The sequence below is a fragment of the Alosa sapidissima genome, chromosome 11 (assembly GCF_018492685.1).
Source record: "Alosa sapidissima isolate fAloSap1 chromosome 11, fAloSap1.pri, whole genome shotgun sequence".
NCBI classification, from domain to species: Eukaryota; Metazoa; Chordata; class Actinopteri; order Clupeiformes; family Clupeidae; genus Alosa; species Alosa sapidissima.
The window spans coordinates 5323955-5338954 of record NC_055967.1 but is presented as its reverse complement, the minus strand read 5'-3'; the positions used below and the strand labels follow the sequence as shown (position 1 = coordinate 5338954).

The following is a 15000-nucleotide window of genomic DNA, read 5'->3' as shown; positions in this document are numbered from 1 at the left end:
CATGGTTCGGTGTGTACCTCAGTTTTGAGGTCAAGGTTCGGTTAATGTTCACTACAGTAAGCCTGTAGGTACTCCTAACCTGAAATTACTTTTCTATTGCTGATGTGCAACGGGAATAGTATTTTTAAAAGGTGTCAAATGTTTTTAGATGTTTATTGACTCAACTCGACATAATGGTCCACCACTTAATATAATTGTGTAGGAACTCAAAATCTAGTCCGAAAGCAAGTTAGCAAACTACAGTACATGTGTTCCTTTTACAAACATGGAATTTGGGGAGACTGCAATTACATTATAAATACCCCACAACTGTCAACAAAACATGGTCTACAAGATATCACTAAAACATACAAGGACCTCTGTCCACAGTCACCTATCATCACGGCGTCATTAAACCTTTCCTACTGGACACTACACAGTCAAAACTAACTGGCAGTGACCACTATGGTCCATGAAGTACTCACATAGGGTACATCTTCTGCAGACCCTGTGATGAAGAGTTCTCTGGATGGGGGTGACATTGGCTCCATCATGGCCAGCAGATCACTGTCCATCCCCCAGGACTCCTCCGGAACGTGCTCCTCTGAGGGAGTGCTGTTGCCTGACTCCGTGGGACCAGCCCAGGAGGAGGATATCTCTGCAGGCAGAGAGAGTCTGTCCGGTGGGATGATCGTCCTGGACACTGGAGGCGTTCTTTTCTTCTCTGGGGAAGCGGGGGGGACCTTTGGCACCACAGCGGATCTCTCTGCTGGGGCAGGGGCGTGCGCCTGATAGGCCGGGTAAACTTGTCTCTCGGCGGGCATAGGTGGCTTTGTGACAGGAGCACTCGGGGTCTCTGGAGGCGCTTGTTGTGCCACCCTCCCTGCCGGGACACTGGTCTCGTCCGAAAGCCACGAGAAGGTGTCGGTCTCCAATCTCATCGGGGTGGCGCTGATGCCCGGGTTCGGCACTCTCTCAGGGGCAGAGCTGGTAGAGGGCAGCGCGGCAAACCTGGTGTAGAAGGGGGCATCTGGAACGGAGGAGTTCTCCGAGTACGTGGGGCTGGACGAGCCGCTGTCTACCACGGACTGAAAAAAAAAACGGCTGTTGGCACCGTCAAAAAACATGCTGTCATCATTGGGCGTCTGGATTATCGTGTCCAGGGCTGAGAGCTGAGATGGGAGTGCAATCCGAAGGTCGGGGACAGAGATGCTCCGACGATACTTCAGATTGGTCTTCTTGGGTTTCTTGCCAATCTTGATGTTGCTGAACTGGGCTCTGGTCTTGTCTCGGAAGTTGGACCAGGCCGTCCTCTTTTTGGCAGGATCCATGCTGATGGAATGGAACATAATGGGGAAGATTATTAAGGATATTCACATTCAAATCTGTACTAAAACAAGATAGAAAGCGCTTGCACAGCAAAATACAAAATATCAACAATAAAGAGGTCTGGTGAAATAATCGCATGTTGTTCCTATTGTCGTACCATATTGCATACTTTGAAATGAATAGGATGATACCAGGTGTGACAAAACAAGATCTTTAACTACTACTATACATTGTTGCCAAACTGGATGATGGCTGCAAAAATGATGAGCATTCTTTATTATTGTATACAGATGCAAAGACACACACACACAAATTATGCACAAACCTGTTTTTCTGTGGTATGCAAACAACATACATTACAACATAATGACTGTGTCTAGAGCTGTAACTCATAATGTCCCATACTGTGCAACAACAACAGTCACCCAGGAAGAACTAGAACATGTGTTTTTACACTCTAAGATGAATGATCAAAATGAGGAATATTTGAATGTACTGCATTGGTAGTCAATGTTAATATGAATATGAAATTTGACATACTGCATCGGTACTCTATTCTTTAGATGTAGGCTATGCCAAATTTCCTGAAATTGTATCAGTGGAGAGCACAGCAATTGACATGTCTCACTATTTCAAGACGTGCCAATGTTGTGATGTGAAGGTTCAAGGTTTACGAAATAAGACATGCTGAATCACTGCCCAATCTTTGAATGCAATGCTGTCCATACGGGTCACTGTAACAGACGCATTTCTATATCTACTTGGAGCCCTATGATCACTGCTTTGGGATGTGGGCATGTGTATCTGTGCATTTAGTATCTGTCCAAAATTAGTTTGGGAACAGCTACTCAGCTTCATGGAGGAGAGGGCCTATTGCGGGCCTACTGTCATGTGACATTGCTGACTCTTTTATCTGCACCATTTGTTTCTTTGCACTTTTCCACATGTTACAGTAACTGGGAACAGGAAACACACACACACACACACACACACACACATACACACACACACACACACACACACACACACACACACACACACACACACACACACACAGGTTTGGGACCTTGCAAGTATAGTACTGTATATATACTCTTTTGATCCCGTGAGGGGAAATGTGGTCTCTGCATTTATCCCAATCCGTTAATTAGTGAAACACACTCAGCACACAGTGAACACACAGTGAGGTGAAGCACACACTAATGTAGCAGTGAACAGCGGCGCTCGGGGAGCAGTGAGGGGTTAGGTGCCCTGCTCAAGAGCACTTCAGCCAACCGGCAACCCTCCGGTTACAAGTCCGAAGCGCTAACCAGTAGGCCACGACTGCCCCTCTAAGGCCACGGCTGCTTTAGCAAACGGCTGTTTTAGCAAACGAATATACTGTATTTGCACAGAAATTGAACATTTTGTACATTTAACACGTACAGTATACATGTGCAAACATTTGAGTTTCAACAATCATCGAGCAACCAAGGGGAGAGTATGTAACAGTATTTACCAGGAGCTTCAGGAGTAGGGGGTTGGATAGAAGTTGGGGAGCATTTTTGGACAGTATACACAGCACTGTGCAGTGGTCATATTATGTACTGTCATGTGGTATATCTAGTTATAAATAGTTAAACTATTTTCCACATTGTAATTGTAACATACTGGAGATACAAGGCAACATTTTGTATTTTTGCAATTACTTTAAAAATACTTCAAAAGTGGTGCAATATCACTTCTGATATTCATATTTACGTATAAATATCATATATCATTTAGTTTTAACATAGGTTTACATTTGCAAGAAAGAAAAATGATAGCCTTACAGCCTTGTTGAGCCCTGTTGTTTGCACATTTGTTTCTTTTTTTTTTTTGTCTGTGAGACAGAAACTGTTCCTGCCACTGGACAATTAAATCATCTTTTGTAATTCGCTGCTTTAAATAGCTGTTGTTATGTATGCTGTATGGTCGTCTGTGTCTCTATAGCTGACTGGGGTGGGGGTGCTAGCTGAAAACAAAGATGCAAACTGGACATTCGAGTCTTCCGCGGTTGTGCAACAAACTTTTTTCTCTTACCTAAATAAATCCTCCATAGGGTCTAATTGTGGCAACTAGCCTGTAGGACAACTAGATGTACCGCAGAGCGGTACAACATATGACCGCCGCCCAGTCCAGCACATGTTTTCCACAAAAATAAGTCACGCTGAAAGGCATATATGATTCTAACTGTCTCACTGAATTGCATTATGCACACTCAATTCTCACTGGTATCTGCTAGACAACAAGTACCAAAACATGATTAGTTCATAGATTTCACATGTAATATACATTTTATACAACCCCACCCCCATCTTGCCTGTTCATAATTCTGAGAAATTCTTGAATTGTGTGCATGTACATGTTTATGTTTATGTGTGTGTGGGTGTGTGGGTGGGTGTGTGTGCGTGCATGTGCATGTGCTTGTGTGTTTGCCTGTTTATGTGCCTGTGTGTGCATGTGCATGCATGCGTATATATGTCTACTGTGTGAGTATGTGTCATACGTAGGATTACTGTGAATGTTTGTGTGTGTGTGTGTATCTGTTTATGCACATGTGTGCATATGGAATGGGTTTACATGACCCCTGGAAGCAAACATACGCAAAAAATTGGTCATCCTAGGCCCTACGGTTCTCAAGATATTCACAGAAAATTGTATCTGCCCTACCCTCCTTTCGGGGGTCCAATCCAGCGGGGGGGCTACAGATCAAAACGAAAAGCGATGGTTCCATGCTATCCATGTGGGGTTACATGCCCACCAAGTTTTGTGTACCCCGGTCTTTCAGTGTCCCGGGAATCCTTGTCGGTGTACGGTCACTAAATGTACACATAAATTAGTTTATTGTAAGGCCCCCCATGAACGAAAGTCCACGAAACTTGGCATGCATTCGGAGGGTGTCATAATGATCCTACACTTTCAATTTCGTGCAGTTTTGACCATGTCAGCCAGAGATATTGTGATGAAAACACCTAATGTTTTGCTTTTTAATTTTTAACTAGGTGGCGCTATACATGAAATGAGTGGTTATGGAATGGGTGGACATGGCCCTTTGAGATCAACATACAAAAAAAATGGTCCTCCTAAACCCTACGGTTCTCGAGATATTCACAGAAAACTGTGTCTGCCCTACCCTCCTTTCGGGGGTCCAGTCCAGCGGGGGGGCTACAGATCAAAACGAAAACAGGAGGTTCCATGCTATCCATGTGGGGTTACATGCGCACCAAGTTTCGTGTACCCCGGTCTTACAGTGTCCCGGGAATCCTTGACGGAAATTTGGACATGCGAAAAAAGCTTCGCTGCGCGGCGGTCATAATTATGGCTAATTAATTGAACATGGGCTGAAGGTTATTTAAACTTTTATACTAGGCTATATTATATATACTATATTACTTGGACAGATACTGTGCCTATAGGTAATTGTTCATATCCTGTAGGCCACTTCTCAAAGGAAACAGATGCAATGCAAGCGAAAAATACTGCTGGGTATGTGTCATGTGGTTGAAATACGCTACATACAAAGAGGAACAATTTTTCGTGTCTTAATTAGGCCTAAATATATCAGTAGGCTAAATAGTGACATTACTGGGGAGTCACTAGGGAGTTTCTTCCTTTATCTCTGATAGTCCAGCTCAACACACACAACAGTATAGTAACATAAGGTTCGTGGTTCGGTCTACTGAAAAATATAGGCAACATACAGAAATATCAATCTGTTTGTTTATGGTTCGTTTGTGGTGTTCCCCGAGAGACAAGAAATGATGCGAGCTAAAACACCAGTTTTCACAAGTGGTCATTTTCTCCGATGGTAGGGGCCTACTACAGTAATGGTCTGTTTCAAGTAGCCTAAACAGATAAAGAGATATCGCAGATTGGGAGGTGCTTTACATTTGCCAGATGAACAGGAGTAGGCCTAATGCTTTCCTGAACTATCAAGAAATACCAGTATAGCTAGCCCGTCTCTCCTAGAATCCAGACACCTGATCAAAAAGAATCCTAAACGTTTCACCCTCTTGAAACGTAGGCTATAGTCCTCTTATAGGCGACTTCATTGCTTCAAGCATGTCATGCTTAGGGGAGACTGAATTGTCAAGTGTAGGCTATTAAATCATAAATTATTCGTTATATTCCAACAGCCTGAAATAGCTTCCTTTTTTCGTATTAGTCTATTAATCTGAAAAATATAGCTAAATATGCGATAGTTTAGTCACTTCTATGATCACCCACAGTTTTGTTCGCGTAACCTAGCCAGTGTCAGTGTCTAAAAAACATTTTTTCTGTTCCAAGTAGGAATGTAAACTAAATTGAAAGTAGGCAATAGTTACAAGTAGCCTACTGAACACATCAAATAAATTGGCTTTTTGGTGAGCTTACCTCTTTTCTTCAATTCCAAGGTGTCCTCAAGGAGGAAAAAACACTGTTGCCGCCTTGCCTCACCTGTTCGAAAGCATCTGGAGCATCAGTTGGGCAGTTAACTTCCTCGTGTGACCAGTTTCAGTCAGTCGGCAGGTGATAGGGCGGGTTGAAAGCGCCAATTAATGGACAATCATGTCCAGTAAACGGAACCTTTTTTGATGTCTAGGTTTCGATTTATTGAGGTGACTGTATTGGTCAATTCATTTTTTTTTACCTTGACCGTAAGTGCAAATAACAATGTGGAATAAAATAGGCTAATGGCAAATGTGATTGCAAGATCAATTGCTTGTAACCCCTATGATAATGTCAGGTAATATATTACATAGACCTAGGCTACATTAAATTCCACCTAAACATAGGCTACCTGGGACTGATTGATGAGACCGAGATGGGCAAGGTATCTGTAGCCCCATCTGCTGGACGTTTTCATTATCACCCAGAATGTGGCACCTGACTCATCACATTCTGTAGGCTATTGTATTTACTTCATAACTGCACACTACATATGGCTTATCATTGATACAACTCTTTAGTCTATACATCACCATGTGTTACATTTCAAGACAGTAAGTGAGTTTTAGAGACCAACGTGGTTGTCTCTGCTTCACTGTGTTTAAGGCTTCCTATAGGCTCTATGACAAAAGTGAAGTTGAAAGTTGCAGCCTCACTCCAGTATGAAGGCACATAGAATGTTCATTTGGGAGTACATTGATGTTTTAATTGAGCTGACAGGTTCTGTTATTGGAGACTTCACATGATGGACGTCACAAAGTCACATCAGATTCATAGTTGCCCACTTCAGTTTGTACAGAATAAGCGAGAGGACCTATATTACACAGTAAAAGCCAATATCTTTACTTTAGTGAATGCAGAATACAAATTTGTACAACAATCTCTAGCATAATATCTTAGTCATTCGATAAAAAGTTCACTAGAATATTTATTGTATAGTGAAGATAAAACAACACATTCAAGGGAAATATAATGCAGATTAACTTAAAATTATCTCTTGATTTTTTTTCTTCTTCCTGAAACATGTTGTTTCATTCATGGCAACAAAGTCCAGCTTGTGCCGCCAAACGGTTTGAGCAGACAAACCGCAAACAGCTTCTTGAAGTGAACTAGTAACTACAAACAATTACCAAATACATATAGTTCTGTTTAGAAAAGCCATTAAGCAAAGCAGTGTACTCTTGCACAGCAAAGTGAAGAAAGTCATCTACAAATCGTCCTTCGTTCCTTGTTTTTTCACATATCCCTTCCTTTTCACATTCAATAATTGTGCATGATATCTGACACAGCACACAGACCAAAGGAGCACTGGGGTCTCTTTAGATTTGCTATGTATTTCATGTGATGTGTGTGTGGCTTACTAGTCTGACAGCACCAAAAAAGTGTTGTCAAACCATGATCAAACAAGGGCCACATGTGATCCATGGTGATTCATGTAACCAGCTTCTTTGGAATAAGGCTACCCACTGACTGTGCATTTATGATGAAACTAGAGAAAGTCCCTGATATCCAATTGAGCATTTTGTGCATAGTGAGTGCATGCAAATGTCCGAATGCCTGTGTGTATGTGTGTGTGAGTTTGTGAAAATGTTTGAAGAACAACAAAAGCAAACTGTTGTGGTGATACTGATAGTGCCATTAAGCCATACCATGAGCTACGGGATTATTGCTTTTGTATATAAAAAGGCTTTGATTGTGTTTGGTTGGATTGATGAGGTCTCTTAAAATATTGTGACTCAGTATGCAAAAATTAAATGGTGTGTCATCTGGAAATTTCCTTGAGGTAAATCTACAGGTACTGATTGAAAAGCTCACATCAATAACATGTTCAACACTGAGGTGACTATAGAAATTGTTGCCATTCGAATGGTATGTATGATAGTTCCACCAATGAGAAGATGCAAGCACTTAAGGGAGAGGTTAACAGTCATTTTCCCCCACTGTTAAATGCCTGAGCATATAAACTACACCCAGCTATAAGGGAGAGAGAAAGACATCACTTAAGAGAAGCCAGGGGAGCCTGTGGGCCTGTGTTTTGTCTGATGACTGCATAGATCAATATCGGCTGATCGCAAGATGCTCGCATAGCTTGCGTTTTGTTCACTTGTGAGGACAAAAAAGGGAGGTATATCTATATATATATATATCTGCCTATGGTATCACACACAGAAATAGATAGGAAATGTAAAGAGAGACTCCTTTTGATTACAGCAAACTTTGTTTGTTTGTTTGTTTCACAATAAAAACAAGCAATCCAGCAGTGAGATCATGTCAAATATGTCACCATTTTGTGTAGGTTTCTGACTGTAGCTGCTGAATCCCCTGACTCTTTTTTTTCCACCGGTAGAGTAGCGGGGTGTGTGTGGGCTATTGCAGCTGACACTGGACGCCCCTACACACCTGGATGGATACAGGCCTGGCTGACCTGCACCACACCCGGCCAGGGTCCGATTCAGGGTTTCCTGATATGTGGAGGGGGTTGGTGGGGGAGAGAAATGATGCAAGCCAGGACCAGCTTAACAAAAGCTGTATTACATGGAGTGAGGAGACTCAGGTGCTCATAGCCAAGCAACTGCAGCCAGGTAGGGAGTAGAATTATGGCCTCCCGTGTTCTAGCACTATAGAAGGCCTTTTTCATTTGGGGGAAATGCTTTGTTACAAATAAGATTTTTTTGTATAATGTCTACTGGTCATCAAGGGAATTTGATGCTGATGACAGTCTATTGAGCCAAATTTGCAAAAACAAATAAAAAGGAAAAATGTGTCCTGTACATATTGAATGCAGATAGTTACACAATGCTAGGATATTTACAATAAACAGTTTTGTGCACATGTTCAATTGGTGTGGATTGTATATGAAAGTATATGGCAAAAATAACCAAGAAAACAAAATGGTGCACCCATTGGTTTATAAATAATTTGGGGGGTAATTTCTTGAACAAAGTCTTCGATATGTGTCTTGAATTAGGCAAATTAATAATAATAAGCGATGCCAATATGGGACCATGTGGTTTGAAAGGCAGTGTATTCAGCAGCCTTGGACCTGTCCTAAACACAATCGCTGTAGGAAAGAAACCAGATGTTCTTTAACATGATTATCTTTTACAAAAAAACAAGACTTAGAAAATAAAGATAGAGTGATGCTTTAAACTTACAGCACGGTTATTACAATTTTTGTATGGACAGACATTCACCACCATTAAAGGGAACACGACCCCAAAAACTACCTTCTTTAAAATAAAAACACTTTGATTATTAACGATAATAATTCAGTTTTGAAGAAAGTACAGTATTGTTAACAAAATAGTAAATATGAACCAGTGAATACTCTACTTAATAAGGATATCGCCTTGTAAATCTGGCTGTAATCCACAAAAATATACTTTTTTTTCCTTGAATCTGGTGAAGGTACAATACATACGTACTTACACCGAAGGTGATATATATTAAAGTTGCTATATACAAAACAAAAAATGTTTGGCTCAAATTTTTAATTTACAAACAGAACATCAGGTGTTCATGGCTTTCAATATTGTTTCAAGATCTGGTTTGCATGATATTTTTGTACTGTATGCAACAAAGCACAATTATAACAGAACTGAAAAAGAAAATAATTGTCTGGAGTTACAAATGTTAGTTATCTCCAAACACCAAAAAACATACAGCTTTGGCTTACGATACCATTAAGTTGTTTGAGGTGAGTAAGAATAGCTTGCTATTGATGCCAGTTCAACTGGTCTAGATTTCATGGCTTAAATAGATTTTCCCATTCATTTGAAGTCGCAAAAAAGGTACCAATAAAAAGTGTTTCTGTGTAGTTTCCAATTACATAAAACAACCATGTGAAGTATGTCATATGATGTGTCTGTCCGTTTCCTTATTCGCTGATATTGTGTTATTACTGGGAAAAATATTTAGATACCAACACATCCTCCTCACCATATCTCATGACATACACTTCCCAAATTTAAATTGATAAAGTCAAATATTTCAATAGACAATGAGTTGTCTGTTCACTTCAAAAAAGCTTATGGGGACATAAAGTTACACAATATTCAAAAACAAAGGCAAGAGCCATCTGACAGAAAGCCACTCTCCTACTTGCACTGATTGCTTGAAAACTTGCAAAAGATTAACAGCAAAAAACAGCTACTACAGGTAAGTGCCTGACTGGACCAGTGACTACAGTTATCTAGAGTTTTGTAATATATATATATACTTTGTTTTTTTGTTTTTTTCCCTCCTCAAACAAGGGGTCCTGCAGAAAACCTGACCTGCGCTGAGTACCTGATAACTCCTGCTTGAGCACATAATTCAGCCTGACCACTTGACTTGATTTTCCCACTTTGACTTGGCTGGTTTTAAATTTAGATATGTCAAGACATCTTCTCAACTCTCTCCTCCACCACTTGACCTACTTTACAAAATGAAATGAAGTTAAATAATAATAATTATAATAATAGTAATAATAACAACAACAACAACAACAACAATGACCCCCGTCCCCGTGTCGTGTCGGCCCCTCGCCCCCCTCCCTCTCTGGCTCAGCCCACTCCCTCTCCTCCCTCCAGCCGTCCTGCTAACAGCTAGCTGGATCCATCTCCCCCTCTGGGCCAGTTAGGGCCCAAAGAAGGTCCAGATGTGAGTTTCCAGCCAGCTGTTACCCGGACGGCCCACCAGAGGGCGCTGTCCACCACGGGGCTCTTTTATGTGACCCAGGTGTCCATGCGCATGCGCTTTACAGAGGGACTCTCGCGCTCGTCGCCCCCGGCCGGGGGCCGCCCGCCACCGCCGCCGCCTCCGCCGCCCAGCCCGGCCAGTGAGGAGTGAAAGTCGGTCCGGTGGTCCTCGCGGTCGCTGCCGTCGTATGAAGAGCAGGACGAGCTGAGGCTGTCCACCGGCGAGCGGCCCATGTCCGGCCGGCTGGACGGGGCCACCTGCTGCTGCTGCTGCTGCTGCTGTTGCTGCTGCTGTTGCTGCTGCTGCTGCTGGGTGGCAAAGCCGGACGGGGTGAGGCGCTCGCGTGGGGGTGAGATGGGCTCGGACTTGATGTTGACATTCTGGCTGGTGTTGATGGAGAGGTTGGAGCCTTGAGGTAAGTGACCGCCACCTCTGTGTAGAGAAGCAAAGAAGTGAGATAGCCAGCTTGTGCCATGTACAAGTACAGTCAGGTAGATTAGGCTGTGCTGTGAGTGCATGGAGAATCACTTTCAACGTAGACAGTGTGTGTGTGTGTGTGTGTGTGTGTGTGTGTGTGTGTGTGTGTGTATGACTGATTCTGTGTCAGTATTTGCATGCTTGTTTAACCACTAATGACTGCATTTGTATCCATTAGGCTGAAATACATGCACGTGCCTTTGTGGTTAGCCATGTTCTTATGTGTATGTGTGTGTGTGGAGTGTTGCTTGTGCTTGCTTAGCCATCTGTGCATAGACTCACATATGTACTGTATATATATATATACCCATACAAATACACACACACACACACACACACACACACTTGTGTCTGAGTTACTCACACCAACGAGCTGAGAGCTGCCTGGCCCAGTTGGTGTTGTTGCCATGCCGACATGGAGCCCAGAGAGAGCCCTGGAGAGCCAAAGCCTTGCAGAGACGAGAGCTCAGCGCTGCTCAGGGAATATTCTAGAACACAAAGAATCAACAGCATCGCACCTGTGAGCCACAAGCACCACTGCTGACCAACGCCCCCCATCACCCATCAGAGACAAGCTAAACACATCCATCACTCCACAAGTCAACAGCCAGAGTGGTGCGCACAAACACACATACACACACACGCAGACAGATATAAAGGTCATGGGATCATTTGTCATGGACTACAAATAGGTCAGGGCCTGATGTGTTTCACTCATGATTTTAAACAAAAGTTTAAAGGTTCATTACTCATCCTGAGTATCATGGTGAATACATGTGTAAATGTATCTAAACCATATATGGTTTTCCACAATAGTTACAAGCAGAGAATAAGTTTAACTCAAAAATAATATTCTTTTCAAACATGATTTCTTCAATTCTGCCCTTGTATGTCCAGCTTGCATCTGTTAATGAAATGTCAACGTTGGACTGCCCTGTGGTCCTGTCTCACCAGTATTGTAGGCAGTGGGCATGCCTGAGTAGACCAGGCCCTGGGGAGGCAGGCTGGGGGTGGTGACGGACACCACTGGGGTGGCCAGGGGCTGGTTGGACTGGGAGCTGCTTATCCTTTGGGTGCTCTGCAGAGAGAAACAGACCCAGGATGAGTTACATGCACAGTGTCATAAACACGGCCTCTCTCTCTCTCTCTCTGTCACACACACACACACTCACACACACACACACACACACACAGGCACACCTCACACGCACACCTCACACAGTGCATGCATGCAAAAACACACTGCAAACAAATCCACAGCATTTCTTTGTTGTTTTGTGGTTTATATGGTTTTGGTTGTCACACAGCATAACAGATGGCATGCAAATGTGTTCAGTTCAGATCAGGGTTCAGATTAGATCAGTTACACAGTGCATAGATTGTGTCTTCATTATTTGCCTATTTGCAGAGTTGAAACAGACCCATGAGGAAACAATTTAATAAAAGCAGTTCTGCTTTTAACCACAGTGAGGAGCTAGAGCTTTGTGGATGGCATATCCTTTCCTCACAGACGCTACTTCAAATGTACAGAGCCCTAAATGCTAACCAAGACACCAACTAGAAAGCACACCTTCAGGAAAAGGCCAATCAATACACTATATCTGTCAAAAAAAACTACTTTGATCATTCTTTACCATTAAAACCAAATGGTCAAATACAAATCCTGTTTCCAAAAACTCCTGCAGTGCAGTTTACTCGTCGCAGCAACACACACACACACACACACACACAGACACACTGCACGCGTCACGGTGTAATTCTATCATACACTGAGAATATTACATTTCACCTGATCCATTTATTCGTCATTCATTTAGGGCCTAACCATTCTCCTCCTCTCACACACGGGCCGTGGGCAGCCAGGAGGACGGTGCTGGAAACTGGAGCGGTGACCGACCGCAGCCCTTCTCGCGCTAACCCAATTAGAGGAGCTCTTACACAGCACTTTCAACAGAGGCCCCCGCACACACACACACACACACACACACATACACACACAAACGCGCGTAGGGGGGGAAATATCCCTCTTCGTTCGTCCAGCCACCTTCTCCTTCCCAAATGGCCGAATGTGCACCGCAGGAGGATGAGGCGCGGCACGAGGCCTCGTCTGTCCACCCACCTGCCCGCCCCAGCAGCAGTGTGTTTGTTTCTGTCACCCAGGCTCTGTGTGAAAAAACATGGCGCTATTTCCTTGGTGGCCGTGTGTGAGTAATGGAACATCTCACGGTGGGAAAACATGAACGGGGCTGGGTGCTTCGGCCAGCATGCACAGCAAATACACAAACACACACACACACACACATTTGTGCACCGCTCCAAGGGACCATGCAGCAGCGGCAGCAACAACAACAGCAGTGACACACACAGACTTTCTCTCTCTCTCGCTCTCTCTCTGTGTCACTCTCTTTCACACACACACACACACACACACACACACACACACACACACACACACACACACACACACAAACTGTGGCGACACACACTCTCACTCACTCACACACATACACAAACACAACCACTCATATACCAGTGCTACACTCAGGTGCATTCGGAGAGAGAGGAAGAGATGCTATTAAGACAGATGAGTAGATACAGAGCTTTCACTAAAATATGCTTACCTAACTAACTAAAGAGTCACTCTGCTAGCTCCATTGTACACATCTGTTCACTAGTTCTCAGAGTAGAGGACAGATCACTGGGAATATTACTGTGAACTTGTGCTTAAAAACATCTGCAAAGCAGGCTGTCATACTCTAAAACTACAAAGAGTTCATCTATATAACAGCACATGTTTTAAACTAACCTGTGCTCTTACAACAGCCTTGTAGTTTATATTGAGGGTAGAGTTCTACACTATTCTACCCTGAAGTTTATAGACTCCATGCAAATCTTAGTTTCAGCCTAATCCTGTCCATCTCAGCTGCCCAATGGAACTGTTCAAATGTTCACACTGGGACTTGAGTCCCACCAATCAGCCTCTCCCCCTAGTTTCTCTGACATCACTAAGGCCCAGATGACATCACCCTGGGTGAAGTCAAGAGGCTTCTTGGCAAAACAAGCCAGTGAGGGGAATTTGAGGGAGTTGAGTTCAATTATAAACAATGCTGTTGGAGAAAAACAATATGCCTGATCCAGAATGAGATTTCTATTTGAAGGCCAGGTTGTCTTTGGCAGCGTGTCGATCATTTCCATCAACAGCCCTTTCTTTCTCTGAAATCCTTCATTATTGGTAATAACATGTCATTTCATGAAATTGCTTGCTCACTCTCTCTCCCTCTCTCAGTCATTTTCTGTCTGATTATCTCCCATCATCTTTCTCTCACACTCACACACTCTCTCTCTCTCACACACAAACACACACACACACACACACACACACACACACACACACACACACACACACACACACACACACACACACACACACACACAGCCCACTGGGGGATGTGAGCCAGGCTGCGTCCTCTTTGAACCCAGTCTGTGAAGCCAACTCAAATGCATGCAGTGAGACACAGCAGATCCCAAACTGGAGCACTTTTCGTGTTGCTTTTTAGCTTTTCAGGACAAACTGCATAAAATACACATGATCTCATCTTATCCCAAACCCGCCTCCCATTTGCCTCATCCACAGTTCAAGTCCTTCTCTCTCTCTCTCTCACTCTCTCTCTCTCTCTCTCTCTCTCTCTCTCTCTCTCTCTCTCTTATCCCCCCCATCTGATTGTATTTGGAGATGATTCCTTTCCATTCCTTTCTATTCCTTTCCTTTCCTTTTTGTTATAAGAGTATTGTGGTTTTAAGATGGAATTGGATGCATGGCAGCTATTACCCCCCCCTCTCTCTCATTCTCTTTCTCTCTCTCTCTCTGCCCCAATCCCATCTCTCTCTCTCTAGCCAATGACTCTGGGTCAGTTCTAGATCTCATCAGGCAGGGCTCCAATAGTTAAGGCATAGACCAGCTCTGTTCCAAAAGCAGCTAGTTTGTGTTTTTGTTTGTTTTTTAACTCTCTCACTCCAGCCCAAACTCACCAGCTCCATTTCCTCTTCCTCTGACTGTCCCACCCCGAACAGGAGAGAGAAGAAGAA

At 43.3% G+C, this 15000-nt stretch overlaps 2 protein-coding genes across 13 annotated transcripts in view; both read right to left on the bottom strand.

Annotated features, from left to right (window-relative positions):
• mctp2a (multiple C2 domains, transmembrane 2a) overlaps positions 1 to 5810 on the bottom strand; it is a 51904-nt gene extending 46094 nt beyond the window's left edge. The window contains exons 1-2 of the mRNA XM_042110755.1: positions 5704 to 5810; positions 465 to 1311 (exon numbers count right to left, since the gene is read on the bottom strand). Of these exons, the coding sequence (XP_041966689.1) occupies positions 465 to 1310 (846 nt within the window). The 5' untranslated portion in view covers position 1311; positions 5704 to 5810. The remainder of the gene's footprint in view (positions 1 to 464; positions 1312 to 5703) is intronic.
• Positions 5811 to 6441: 631 nt separating this feature from the next.
• Positions 6442 to 15000, bottom strand: part of mef2aa (myocyte enhancer factor 2aa) — a 97107-nt gene continuing 88548 nt past the window's right edge. For 6 of the 12 annotated variants that reach the window (XM_042109324.1, XM_042109319.1, XM_042109321.1 and 3 more), the window contains 4 exons: positions 14944 to 14967; positions 11866 to 11992; positions 11279 to 11402; positions 6442 to 10869 (listed from right to left, as the gene is read on the bottom strand). In XM_042109324.1, coding sequence (XP_041965258.1) covers positions 10464 to 10869; positions 11279 to 11402; positions 11866 to 11992; positions 14944 to 14967 — 681 coding nt within the window. In that variant the 3' untranslated portion in view covers positions 6442 to 10463. Of the gene's footprint in view, positions 10870 to 11278; positions 11403 to 11865; positions 11993 to 14943; positions 14983 to 15000 lie in introns of all 12 variants that reach the window. The other 6 variants (XM_042109326.1, XM_042109320.1, XM_042109325.1 and 3 more) reach the window with 2 other exon arrangements.